Raw genomic sequence first — 14,014 nt, 5'->3', positions numbered from 1 at the left:
TTTTAGTGACAGATTGAAGTGGAGGGGGGCCTGCAAGGCTGGAAGTGGAGAGGGGAGCCCATAGAGAGGACCGCCCCCCCCCTCCACGGCTGCAGCGTGTGGCTCCACGCCAGCTTCCCCAGCTCTGGAATGGATCCTGGCTTCCACCTGCTCTGCAGGCAATTACGCACACATGGCCCAGGATGCCTAAATCCGGCCCCCACCTCCCCACCAAAGAGCTCGCGGCAGGGCTTCAACCTGGGGCGGTGGTGGCAGTGGCAAGGCAGGATCGAGAGGAAAGCTGTGTTTCCTTCCCCTGAAACCAGCATTTCAAATTGCAGTGTTTCTTCTGAGAGTGGTGCCTAAGTGGGAACAGCACGACCGCGGCCTCCAGCAGCGACTGGCTCTGAAGAGGGAGCGCCAGGGAGTTCATAAGTGGCCAAACAGTTGCTTGTTTCCCTCTCTCCTTTCCTGCAGTTTCCAACAACTGGGACTCAGAAGCATCGCTGCCTTCGACCGTGGAGGCAGAGCACAGCCACTGTGGCCAGGAGCCTTCGAGAGCCCTCTCTTCCTCCACAAATTTGTCTGAATCTCTTTTAAACTCATCCCAGTTGGTGGCTGTTACTGCCTCTTGTAGCAGCGAGTTCCACCGCTTAACTCTGTGCCGCAGGAACGGCGGTAGCCCTCTCCTCCATGAATTTGTCCCATCCCCTTTTAAAACTGTCAGATGCTGGTAGTGGTTGCTTGTGAGTAACCAGGCAGGACTCCGACCTGTCTTTAACAGGTTTTATTAATGCAAACTATATCCTGAGAAATCTCTATGTGGGACAAGAAGCTACAGTTAGAACTGGATATGGAACAACTGATTGGTTCAAAATTGGGAAAGGCGTACGACAAGGCTGTATATTGTCTCCCTGCTTATTTAACTTATATGCAGAATTCATCATGCAAAAGGCTGGGCTGGATGAATCCCAAGCCAGAATTAAGATTGCCAGAAGAAATATCAACAACCTCAGATATGCAGATGACACAACCTTGATGGCAGAAAGTGAGGAGGAATTAAAGAACCTTTTAATGAGGGTGAAAGAGGAGAGCGCAAAATATGGTTTGAAGCTCAACATCAAAAAAACGAAGATCATGGCCACTGGTCCCATCACCTCCTGGCAAATAGAAGGGGAAGAAATGGAGGCAGTGAGAGATTTTACTTTCTTGGGCTCCATGATCGCTGTAGATGGTGACAGCAGTCACGAAATTAAAAGACGCCTGCTTCTTGGGAGAAAAGCAATGACAAACCTAGACAGCATCTTTAAAAGCAGAGACATCACCTTGCCAACAAAGGTCCGTATAATTCAAGCTATGGTTTTCCCAGTAGTGATGTATGGAAGTGAGAGCTGGACCATCAAGAAGGCTGATCGCCAAAGAATGGATGCTTTTGAATTCTGGTGCTGGAGGAGACTCTTGAGAGTCCCATGGACTGCAAGAAGATCCAACCTCTCCATTCTGAAGGAAATCAGCCCTGAGTGCTCCCTGGAAGGACAGATCCTGAAGCTGAGGCTCCAAGACTTTGGCCACCTCATAAGAAGAGAAGACTCCCTGGAAAAGACCCTGATGTTGGGAAAGATGGAGGGCACAAGGAGAAGGGGACGACAGAGAATGAGATGGTGGGACAGTGTTCTCAAAGAGACCAGCATGAGTTTGACCAAACTGTGGGAGGCAGTGGAAGACAGGAGTGCCTGGTGTGCTCTGGTCCAGGGGGCACGAAGAGTCAGACACAACTAAACAACTAAATGACTAAACACTAACAACAACAAGCACAGGAGCCAACTCCTAGGGGCTGAGGTCCCTTCAGCCCCCCCCCCATAAAATGTTTGAGGGGGCCGCTGCCCCCGCAAAAAGTTGATGGCCGTTGCTATTCAAATGGTGCATGTGCCGGGTCTTGTGATTGACAATGGAGGGTGGTGCTTACCTGTGTGTGTCCCCCCCCCACAATATTTTATTCAAGTTATTCAGATATTTATTCAATATCTTATTCAAGGTGATCCAGCACAATCTTATGTTCTTATGGTGGGGACTGGACCTGGGACATTCTGCATTCCAAACAGGTGTCCTGGCAACCAGCTGCCTTTGCTCTCCCAATCAGATTACACCGACTCCCATTTAACTTACGGAGAACTGTGTCAGAGTGCGACACAACCAAGCAGCCAAAATGCATCTCGGACAGAGGTCACCATTTTCCAGGCGCCTCCTGTCTTCCTAGCCCCCTCCAGACACTTGTTCTCAAAAGATGCTGGAGCTACTTTGCGTAGGGGCAGCGACCATCGCAATGCCGTGCCGTTAATCATGCGCCGGGGGCGGGAGAGTGTTAGATTAAAATCCTGCCAATTAAATTAATTGCCCTGAGAGCGCCTCACCTGATTAGCGCCATGCATCTTTAATTGCAAGGCAACCGCCAGGAGTTCTGCTGCTGTTCTGAAGACCCTTCTGTGAGCTGGTGCTGAGTGTCTTCAGATGGAGCTCGCCTGTCTCCCGTCCACCTTGGGAAGAGCTGCAGGTGAACCCTACCCTAACGGGAACCAGCAGGATTCGCACTCACAGCATCGTGTCCTCGTTCTCCACACCCACCGCTCACCATCCTCCGTCTCCAGCTCAAAAGCCACAGTGTGGGGAGTGCCAGGTCAAATCGGTAATGATACACTGGGCAAAGGATTTGGGACACAAGATTCAGATGGCAGATTGGGAGAGGTTATGGGAAACAGACCTGAAACTCACGGCATGTTGTACACGGAAAGAAAATTATATGAAAATCGATGTGCCGGTGGTATTTGACTCCTAGCAAGCTAGCAAAAATGTACAGAACAAGTACAAACACCTGCTGGAAATGTTAAGAAAAAGAAGGTACCTTTGATCATATGTGGTGGACGTGTAAGCTAATAAAAGCTTTCTGGGAGATGATATATAATGAAATGGGGGGGGATGTTTAAAATAACCTTTGTTAAAAAATCAGAATTTTTATTAGGAATTATAGGTACCGACGTCCCAAAAGATCAGAAAAGACTTATGTACGGGACAAGAGCTGCTTGGATGGTATTAGCCCAAAGAAGACAAAAACCAGCTGATGGACTATGCTGAGATGGCAAAGCTGACTGGAAAACTCAGCAATCAAGAGGACAAAAACTTTTAAAAAACAAGGAGAAAATTTTATCATTTATTTAGGAGACCACTGCAAGCAGATGGAAACATTAGCAGGACTTCAATCCCACTTGTAATGTAACAAATACCATGGATAATATGGATTGATATAAAATGTTGATCATGGAATAATATGCAGTTTTCAATGATGATAATAAGACCCCGGAGGGGTTGGGGGGGGGAGTCAAGAGTAATCGCTATATATGGATATGTATTTGGATTGTTATAATTTTACGTTTTTAAAACCAATAAAAATAATCCCCCCCCCAAAAAAAAAGGAAAAGAGGAGACTGAGCGGAGATAAGAGAGCCACCTTTAAATATCTCAAGGGCTGCCACATGGAAGAGGGAACAAGCTTGTCTCCTCCTGCTCCGGAGGGCAGGACTCGAACCCATGGCTTCAAGTTACAAGAAAAGAGATTCTGACTTAACATCAGAAACAATGTTCTGACGGCTGTTTGACAGCGAAACAGACTTCCTATGGAAGGTTGTGGTCTCCCCTTTCTTGGAGGTTTCTAAGACAAATTGGGTGGCCGTCTCTCTTGGATGCTTTAGCTGAGATTCCTGCATTGAGGGGTTGGACTAGAGAATCTCTGGGGGTCCCTTCCAACTCTACAATTCTATGATTCTATGCACCGGTAGGATAGGGGCAGCAGAAGGAGACCCTTGCTCTATGCACTTGCTGCCTAGAAACTGTCCAGGATGCAGATCAGATACTGAAATAGATAAATATTATCTGAGGCTAAACCTTGATCACTCCTCCTGGCACCAATTCCAGAGCGGATAAGTTGCTGCGTTGCGCCTCCACTTCCCTTCCCTATTTCCATATCTTCCCCACTGTCACCGCAGAACAGAATCTCTGCTCTCTCCTTTCATGCACTCCAATTCTTATCCACACAGGTTTGCAACGCAGATCTGATCAGAGTCAGGCAGTTCCATGCTAACTTCTACTGTTGATATGTATCTGTGCTTGTCCTTGGGAACCTAGCCAGCCATCTCCCCCTAGCACTGGTTAGTCTGCCCAGCAAAGGTAAGAAAATAAGAGTCAAACTAAAGGATCACAACTAACACAAAAGTATTATTATGCAGATTCTGCAGCTGGCGAAGTACACAATGGTGCAAGAGCTCATTCGTGGGCATAGTAGAAAAGGAGGCTGAGGAGCGTAGCATGGGAGATTTCATTTCCTCCAGGATTTGCACCCCTAAGCAAACACTCCATTGCCCATCCCTTGCTGCAAAAAATCCCAGTACAGTGGATGCTCGGGTTGCGAATGTGATCTGTGCGGGAGGCACGTTCGCAACCTGCAGTGTTCACAATCCACAGTGCCTGCGCATGTGTGGGTCACGATTTGGTCTTCTGCGCATGCGCATACGTGATTTAGTATTTTTGCACATGCGCAAGCACTGAAACCTGGAAGTTACCTGTTCCGGTACTTCCGGGTTAGGCGCGGTGCACAACCCGAAAACACGCAACCTGAAGCGTCTGTAACCCAACGTATGACTATAATAATTGTCTAGGAAACAAGAGAGACTTCTCGCTCTTTCTTTCCCCTCATTGCCTCCACCCCAACTAGAATCTGGATTGCATGGCACAGACCTGGTTTTGTTTGTACATGTTACTCAGTATATGCTAGAGAAACAACAACAACAACAACAACAGATTTGCAATTCCCTCTTCCAGTGAACTTTCAAATAGTAGCTTCTGCCATGCTGACTGCCGCTGCATTTATGTGAACACTTGCCATGATTGTTGATTTAATAATAATAATACAGTAGTAACTCCGGTTGCGGATGGGATCGATTCTGGAGCTCCGGCTGGATCCTGAGATTTCCGCAACCGGAGGCACCACTTCTGCGCATCTGCGCAGTGTGCTTCTGTGCATGCACAAGCAGCAATACTTACGGGTTTGCCGCTTTCGCAACCTGAAGTTTACGTTACCCAAGTAAGCCGAGGTTCCAGTGTAACAACAACAACAACAACAACAACAACAATAATACTAATACTAATACTAATACTAATACTAATACTAATACTAATACTAATACTAATACTAATACCTCACCCATCTGGCTGGGTTTCCCCAGTCCATTGTGCTATTGGTTTCTTACTTGCTTTTTTAAAACACTGCTGTCATTTTATTTGCCACCCTGAGCATATTATTTCAGAGAAAGGGAGGGTGGAAACACCAAAAAGAATGAAACAAGGATAAATAAAACCCAAGGGTGCATTTTCATAAGCACAAGACGCAAAGGCGAGGAGCAAGAGGACGAACTTCCCGGCGCCATGTACTCACTTCCTACTTTGAGGTTGACCCTGTACTTCAGATGCCATGAGGAGCCCTCGTAGCAGGAGTACTGTCCGCTGTGGGAGAGGTCCACGTTCCGGAGGACGAGACGGGAGCCGTTGAGATGGGATGCATCCAGGTCTGTGCTGTTGGCCGTCCAAGTGACCGCGGCATCCCTGTCCACAGACCCACACTGTAGCGTCACGTCGGTCCCCAACTGCGCGTAGTGAATATGGGATTCTGGGATTCAAAGGAGAGGAGACGTTCATTCATACCTGCCCCTTTGCCTTTCCCACTCAGTCACTTCCATTGGCAGAACTGGCACTAGTACAGGTGCCACCTAATACCTGCTCCACATCTGTAAGAAATCAGAGTGTTTGAGGACTGGGACATTCTCAGGAAAACCAAAATGCTTCTTTACAAAGCTATTGTACTACCAATCTTACTATATGCTTGTGAAACATGGACCACTTATAAATGCCATCTCCAACTCCTCAAAAGATTCCATCAATGGTGTCTCTGAAAATTTTTACACCTCACTTGGGAAGACAGGTAAACTAATATCAGTGTACTGAAAGAAGCAAAGATCACCAGTGTTGAAACAATGATTCTTCAACATCAACTTTGTTGGACTGGTCATGTTGTGCGGATGCCCGATAATCGTCTTCCAAAGCAACTACTCTATTCCGAACTTAAAAATGGAAAGCATAATGCTAGCGGTCAACAAAGGAGGTTTAAAGATTCTCTCAAGGCATTTTTTTTTAAAAAAATGCAGTATAAATGCAGTGCTCTAATTGGAGAACCAAAGGTGTCATGGGTTTTGAAGACGCTTGAACTCAGGACGCAAGGGAGAAACAGGCTAAGAGGAAGGCACGCTTGGCAAATCCACACCATGATCAACTCCTGCCTGGAAACCAATGTCCCCACTGTGGAAGGACGTGCGGATCCAGAATTGGCCTCCACAGCCACTTATGGGCTCACTGTTAAGACCGTGTTTATGGAAGACAGTCTTACTCGGCTATGAGGGATCACCAAAGAAGAAGGTGTCCTATTCAACAACAACAATTTTATTATTTATACCTTGCCCATCTAACTGTGCTTGCCCCAGTCACTCCTGACAGCTACCAACATATATAAAATCATAATAAAACATTAAACATTAATAAGCTTCCCTATAAAGGTCTGCTTTCAGATGTCTTCTAAAGGTTATATAGTTACTAAACTACTTGGCTTGGGGGGTTACATCACGTCATACCCTCCAACATTTCTCCGATGAAAATAGGGACATCCTAAGGAAAAGTGGGATATTCTGGGATCAAATCAGAAACTGGGACGGCTTCTGAAAATCTGGGTCTGTCCCTGGAAAATATGGACACTTAGAGGGTCTGTTGTTGGGACTGCAGAAGAGTTTACACATCTCGCCACGGATAATTATCCCGGAACGGTGGCTCAAATAGCAAGACACTTGGACCAAAGGTGTGTTTTGTCACCAGCAGAACAACAGCGTCCACATCAGAAATCAGACCTGCCAGATTGACTGCGTGAGCATCTCTAAGAGAAACCTTTTCTGACAGCCCTGGCTCTTGCTAAATTGCTCGTGACCGATGCTGACCCCCTCCTGCAGAGGAGCACATGACAGCTTTCGCTCCTGGGTACAGAAGGCCACACACTGCAGCACAGGTCAACAACAAGCGTGCAAGTCTTGAAGGTGCCACAAGACCTGTTGTGTTTGCAGTGAAAGAGAGGAAAAGCATTCCTTTGGAGGGATCATCAGTCGAGTTGAAAAAACAGTGGGGGAAATATTTACCAGCTAGGAAACACAACACCAGAGCCTGCCTGAAAGCCAGGGTGCCCCAGCGGAGACTCTGCTGACCCCATCGCCTCACTCTGCGCATACTAGTTCTGCTGTCATGAGTTCTTTCGTACGAGATGATGGAACGTCCTCTGTGGTGCTGCAGGAACGGCGGGGCGAATAGATGCACAAACTACCATGCACTCCGAAGGACAATAAATCCCCATTAAACCTCCATCGGTGCTGATGGAGAACATTAGCTAAATGAGCACCCTGGGCAGCTGAGCGGCTTCCTTTGCTCGAGCTGCCGGCCAGCCAGGAAAGATCAACTTCCCCCCTCTGACAAGAGGGGCAGGAGAAGTTCAAAGATGCAATGGATCATTTTTGTGTGTCTTAAGAACATAAGCAGAGCCCACTGGATCAGGCCGATGGCCCGTCTAGTCTGACATCCTGTCTTCACAGTGGCCAACCAGGTGGCCCAAAAGGGAAACCTGCAAGAGGGATTTGAGCAGAAAAACTCTCTCCTCGCCGTTGCAGTTTCCTGCAAATGGGATTCAGAAGCACCACTGCCTCCAGCTGTGGAGGCAGGAGCATAACTCTTCTTCATGGGCCTTCTCGAGAGGTCTGGAGGGCAGCAACACGAGAACAGTCCTTCTCTGTAGTGGCTCCCTGTTTCTGGAACGTTCTCCCCAAGGAGACTTGCCTGGCCCCTTCATTATATATATTTTAGGTGCCAGGCAAAAACATTCCTCTTCAAGCAGGCCTTGGGCTGATTAATATTCTACAGCCTTTTAAATGTGTCTGTAGGAAGGGGGGGTTATTATTTTGCTGTTTTGTTTTACTTATTTACTTGTTTTTATCCTGTATTTTATTATGTGAACTGCCACAAGATCTTGTGATGAAGAGTGGAATAACAACAACAACAACAATGACATATCTGAACTGAGTTTTTCCTCCCAGAGGAAGGGGCAGCCAAACATTCTCATTCACTACCTGACTATAAACTACTACGTGACTATAAATGGGTGGCGCTGTGGTCTAAACCACCGAGCCTCTTGGGCTTGCCAATTGGAAGGTCAGCAGTGCGAATCCGCACACCGGGGTGAGCTCCCGTTGCTCTGTCCCAGCTCCTGCCAACCTAGCAATTCGAATGCACGCCAGTGCAAGTAGATAAATAGGTACCACTCCAGCGGGAAAGTAAACTGTGTTTTTGTGTGCTTTGGTTTCTGTCACGGTGTCCCGTTGCACCAGAAGCGGTTTAGTCTTGTTGGCCACACGACCTGGAAAGCTGTCTGTGGACAAACGCTGGCACCCTCGGCCTGAAAGTGAGATGAGCGCCACAACTCCATAGTCGCCTTTGACTGGACTTAACCGTCCAGGGGTCCTTTACCTTTTTTTAAAAAAAAATAAACCGTGATTCCCAAGTAAGTCGCAGACACCACTGGAATGAGCTGCCTTATACCAAGTCAGACTACCGGTCAGTGTCACCTGTGCTGACTGGAAGTAGCCCTCCAGCTTTCAGACAGGGGGTCTCATTCCCAGCCCTACTGGGAGAGCAACCTTTTGCATGCAAAGCAGATGTTCTAATACTGATCTACAGCTTTTCGTTTAAGCCACAGAAAAATGGGAAGACGCCTCATACAGAGTCTGACCATTGGTCCAGTTAACTCAGTATGCTCAGCACCACCTGGCCGTGGGCCTCTAGGGCTCTCAGGTAAGGGGCATCCTCAGCCCTATTCACCTGGGACCTCCTGCATGCAAAGGAGATGTTCTGCCTACCTGTGTCTGGGAACTGTTGCACCGGTGCGCTGCACGGTGCGAATTCTTCCTCCCAGGGCAGCTCTGCACATTCCTGATTTTGTGGCTGAAAGTGACACTCACGAAGCCAGGATTCCTGGGAGCACATACATTTAAGCCCTTTTTTTTTTAAAGCTGCTTGGATAAGCAAGCAAAGCAATCATTGGATTTAAAAAACCCACCTAAAGCCTGGTCATTTGGGTTCTGGATGGTTTGCTTTGGGATAGACCAGTTGAGCTATTTTCTCTCCTTTGCAACCCAACAACCGCCCAGTCCTATGAAACTGCACAGATGTCCGGGTATGTAGATTATCACCTCTGAATAACCCCTTCTCTGTGTGCTTTTGGGGACTCGCAACCAAATTCCTCCACACTGGCGAGGCGTGACCTCTCTCTCGACAAAAGCTGTGTTGACTCTGCCCTGATTTCTGCGTGTTTATCTGCACAACTAATAAATCTGTATCCTTTGCTGGAGCTGCTGCCAATTTGCGGTTCTTTGCTCCAGCTGGGGAACCTCAATGCCTTTCCACTCCAGAGGAGCTCTGAAGAGACAGGAGATGGGAAGAAAGGGCTGCAACCGAAGGGGAGATCCGGCGCAAACAGGCACAGGGTTCTGACTTGACGAGCAGCTCAACTTGAACTCAGCCCTCCCGGCTAGAGGACCTTGGCAACTGCAGGGCCTCCACCACACCTTCACAGAGAGAAATGCAGGAAAGGGGGGCTGGATCCGCACCTGCCAATTATTGCAATGTGCTCCATAGAATTGGGAGGGAACCTAAGGGTCATCCAATCCAACCCCCTGCAATGTAGGAATCTCAACTAAAGCATCCACCTATTTCACCAGCATCAACACTCAAATTTAGTACGTATTTTGAAAGTTCGCCAGATCACCAGACTGCAGAAGGGAGAAACGATGATTTGCACCCATTTTTTAGAATTTAGGCAACTAACAGGGGAGGGACCACATCTCTGTGGATCAAGGACCTTATTTTGATGCAGAAGGTTCTGAGTTCAAATCCCTTGCATTTCCAGTTAAATAGGGAATAAAGGTAAAGGGACCCCTGACCATTAGGTCCAGTCGTGACCAACTCTGGGGTTGCGGCGCTCATCTCGCTTTACTGGCCGAGGGAGCAGGCGTACAGCTTCTGGGTCATGTGGCCAGCATGACTAAGCCACTTCTGGCGAACCAGAGCAGCGCGCGGAAAAGCTGTTTACCTTCCCGCCGGAGTGGTACCTATTTATCTACTTGCACTTTGACATGCTTTCGAACTGCTAGGTTGGCAGAAGCAGGGACCGAGAAACGGGAGCACACCCCGTCGCAGGGATTTGAACCGCCGATCTTCTGATTGGCAAGCCCTAGGCTCTGTGGTTTAACCCACAGCGCCACCCGCGTCCCTTTAAATATGGAATAATCCTCTTTTAAAGCTGTCTAGGTTGGTGGCCATCCCCATGGCAGAGAGTTCCCTGGTTTAACTGTGCAATGCATTAAGAAGAGCTTTCTCTTATCCATCTCAAATCTTCCAACATTCAGCTTCACGGAATGCCTCTCAGTTCTAGTGTTAGGAGAGAGGCAGCAAAAACATTTCCCTGTCCACTTAATGCAGCTCATTACATTCTTGCCTTAATTTATGACCAAAAACTGCCGTTCCTAAGTGCCCACGTTGTGGAAGAGCAGGAGGGTGCTAAAGGTACGAGTGCGAAGACTCACCAGATAATCTGCACGCTGCCTAATTAGATCTCGCTGGCATGTTTCTGCTGCGGCTGCATGCATAATGGATGCTGTATTTACAGAGTCACAGGTGTGCAAAGAGATTGACAGGCAGATGAAAAGCGCAGGCTCCAGACCCTGCGGCTTACAAAACGAACAAGATGTGAGGATGCCAAGGGAAATAAGCCCCCTCCCCTCTGGGCCTGGGGTGGAAATCCCCCCTAGGGAGGCCAAGGAAAGTACAGGAACAGAGTGTTGCACGTCACCTTAATCTCCAAGTGGTGAGAGACCACAGGGACTTCTGGCGCTTGCGTGGGTTCAGTTTCCTTGGAATGAAGACAGTCTTCAGGATATGTGGTTATATTCAGTCTGAAGGGTCCCATCTCTTAGCTGAAGCTCTTGCAACCTGACTCATCTTTTTGGGGCTGATGATGGGGGCATTTCAGTGGCCAGCTAAGGTCACAAAGAAACTTATCTGACTAGTTTGGAAATGGAATCCTCCGTTGCGTGTCAAGACCCCACAACCACCCCCTCATAAGACACCAGGACACAGATATTAGGTTAATGTTATTGGGCAAATTTTGGCCACAGCTTTATCGATTACAGACTGTGAGCAGTATTGGCTTAGGCAGTGAATGGACCCAACTATATCTGACTCCTGCCCGCTGCACAGCGAGTCTGGTAAGGGGAAGCCCCATTGACGCAGACCAACTCAAGCTCCCCCTGGTGTTCCTGTGGGGGTCATGTCATGGCCCTAGCCCCACCCCAGGCTTCGGACAAGATCCACACCCCCGGATTCCTTTAACGGAATACCCTTAAGCTTGGAGGGGCAGGTGATGGCCGCACCTCCCCTCCCCAATAATAATAATAATAATAATAATAATAATAATAATAATAATAATTTATTATTTGTACCCCTCCCATCTGGCTGGGTTTCCCGAGCCACTCTGGGCGGCTTCCAACAAAGATGAAAAATACACTAAAATGTCACATATTAAAAACTTCCCTGAACAGGGCTGCCTTCAGATGTCTTCTGAATGTCAGGTAGTTGTTTATCCCTTTGACATCTGATGGGAGGGCGTTCCACAGGGCGGGCGCCACCACCGAGAAGGCCCTCTGCCTTGTTCCCTGTAACTTGGCCTCTCGCAGTGAGGGAACTGCCAGAAGGCCCTTGGAGCTGGACCTCAGTGTCCGGGCAGAACGATGGGGGTGGAGACACTCCTTCAGATATACTGGACCGAGGCTGTTTAGGGCTTTAAAGGTCAGCACCAACACTTTGAATTTTGCTCGGAAACGACTGGGAGCCAAGGCAGGTCTTTCAAGACCGGTGTTATATGGTCTTGGTGGCCACTCCCATAAGGTCAAACAATGCCTAACAGCAAAACCTTACAAAGTTGTGACATTTGCTACGAGGTAGGCGAAAACCAAATGGCCCCATGCCAATTTTGCCAGGTGGAAAAATTCCTACCAGGCCCCTCAGCGGCGGCCAACCGAGGTCCATAGCAAGGCCAATGAAGAAGAAAACCTAAAAATTAGGTTCGCGCCACTGTTTAAATTGTTCCTGGCCACGCCCCCAACCACCGGATTGGCCAGCTGGCGTTGATGTGGCCGGGATCCCCCGGGCAACGGGGGACATTGTCCCCCGCCCCCGGAGGTAAGGTAGTGGCCACGCGGTCCACTGCAACTCCTGCCCACAGGTAAGTGGAGCCGATTTAGATTTTAGCTCTTGCAAGACGCCAAGAATCGGGAGGGACTCAGACTCACACCAGCCCTTCCTAGCAGAATAGGAAGAAAACCTTCTCCTGAGACAGACCATGGAAGACCATCTAGCTCAGTATTGCCCATGCTGACCGACAGCTGTTCTCCAGGATTTCAAGCAGAGATGTGACCCAACCCTGCCTGGCGATGCTTCCCCCTAGACCTTCTGGCTGCACAGTTACCGGTGCTCTGCCACTGGGCCATGTCCTTTTATGAGACAGAGCAGCGTCTGGTGTCAAGAACCGTCAACCACTCCTCAAGGCAGCTTTCCCCAAACCCCCCAATCCCTTGGCAGCTCAAGAAGAGCTCTGCTTCTTGAGCCAGATACTTCTGGGAAGCCTCCAAGAGGGGAACAAAGGCAACAAGGCTGTGTCCACCCCAAACCAGAATCTGGTATTCAGAGAGGTAGAGTGCCTCACATCATGGAGGCTCCATTAGTCACCATGGTTTTCCTCCTCTGTCTTGTCCTCTCTTCAAGCTGCCAACAGCCATTGCCGTGTCTTACAGCTATCAAGTCTGATTTGTGTGGAGCAGGAATCTTTCCCTACAGAAAAGCATCATGGATGTTTAGTTGAGATTCCTGCATTGCAGGGGGTTGGACTAGATGGCCCTTGGGGTCCCGAGCAACTCTACGATTTTTAGATTCACTCTTTCCAGATGCGTGGAGGCCAGCTCTGGTTATGCAGTGCTGAAAGACACTCTTCCCATGCTCTTTCGCCATTTCCAACCTGCCCCTCATTCTCTCCTCCCATGGGGTTATAAGGTAGTTAAAAATCGGCGCAGGGGTTCAAGTCCTAGTCAGGCAACCCTCTTGTGAAATCTACAATTGCCTAATGGGGAGAGTGGGGAATGTGGTAGTCTATCCATCTTCGATTCCAGTGTCCAGGGGGCAGATCCAGTCGCTCCTAGCAACGACATCCCAGGGCGTTGCTAGCAGGGGGACCACGTGCAACCTGCAAATTTCAAGCCCCAAGAACCTCCCTTGGCAGCCCTCCCCGCCCTGGAGAGGGCTGGCAGCGGCATGTCGGAGACATAACCAGGAAAGAACAAAGATGGCAGGGGCTGATCCAAAGAATCGCCCCGAATATCTCAGCAGGCCTTGCAAGCTGAGAAGGTCCAAGTCGAGACTGCAGATGCAGAAAATAATCGGGTGTGCTCCCTGGCTGCACTCTTCTTTTCGAAACTCCAGGATCAAACATGTTACGGGTTGCTGCTTATCTTAGCTGCAATAAAAAGAAAAGAAAATATGCCCGGATCCCTTCCGGAGCCCATTGTGGAAAAGGCTTGCCGTTTTGTATGTAGCTGATCATGTTTCTTGCAGTGATAAAACAAAACAAAAACTAAAAGGAGATAATGGCGGGTAAAACCCACACACGCACGCAACCTAACATGACAAGAGACTGTGGCAGACATCTCCCAAGGCAAGGTTTTCTTTGATCAGCCATTCCTCTGCTCCCGTCTGCTGTGATATCCTTTGTCACTTCCCTTGTGCTGTTCCTGCAGGAGAT

At 48.6% G+C, this 14,014-nt stretch overlaps 1 protein-coding gene and 1 long non-coding RNA gene across 3 annotated transcripts in view; both read right to left on the bottom strand.

Moving 5' to 3' along the window:
* The window catches only part of CNTFR (ciliary neurotrophic factor receptor), a 434,396-nt gene that overhangs the window by 141,244 nt on the left and 279,138 nt on the right, over positions 1-14,014 (bottom strand). For both annotated transcript variants that reach the window (XM_081213125.1, XM_081213126.1), the window contains one exon: positions 5,462-5,692. In XM_081213125.1, coding sequence (XP_081069251.1) covers positions 5,462-5,692 — 231 coding nt within the window. The remainder of the gene's footprint in view (positions 1-5,461; positions 5,693-14,014) is intronic.
* The window catches only part of LOC308597426, a 396,194-nt gene that overhangs the window by 155,603 nt on the left and 226,577 nt on the right, over positions 1-14,014 (bottom strand). The window lies entirely within an intron of this gene.

Source organism: Podarcis bocagei (assembly GCF_964188305.1).
Source record: "Podarcis bocagei genome assembly, chromosome: 11".
Taxonomy (NCBI): Eukaryota; Metazoa; Chordata; class Lepidosauria; order Squamata; family Lacertidae; genus Podarcis; species Podarcis bocagei.
Note: the sequence above shows the minus strand (reverse complement) of the source record. Positions and strands in the feature narration are given on the sequence as shown.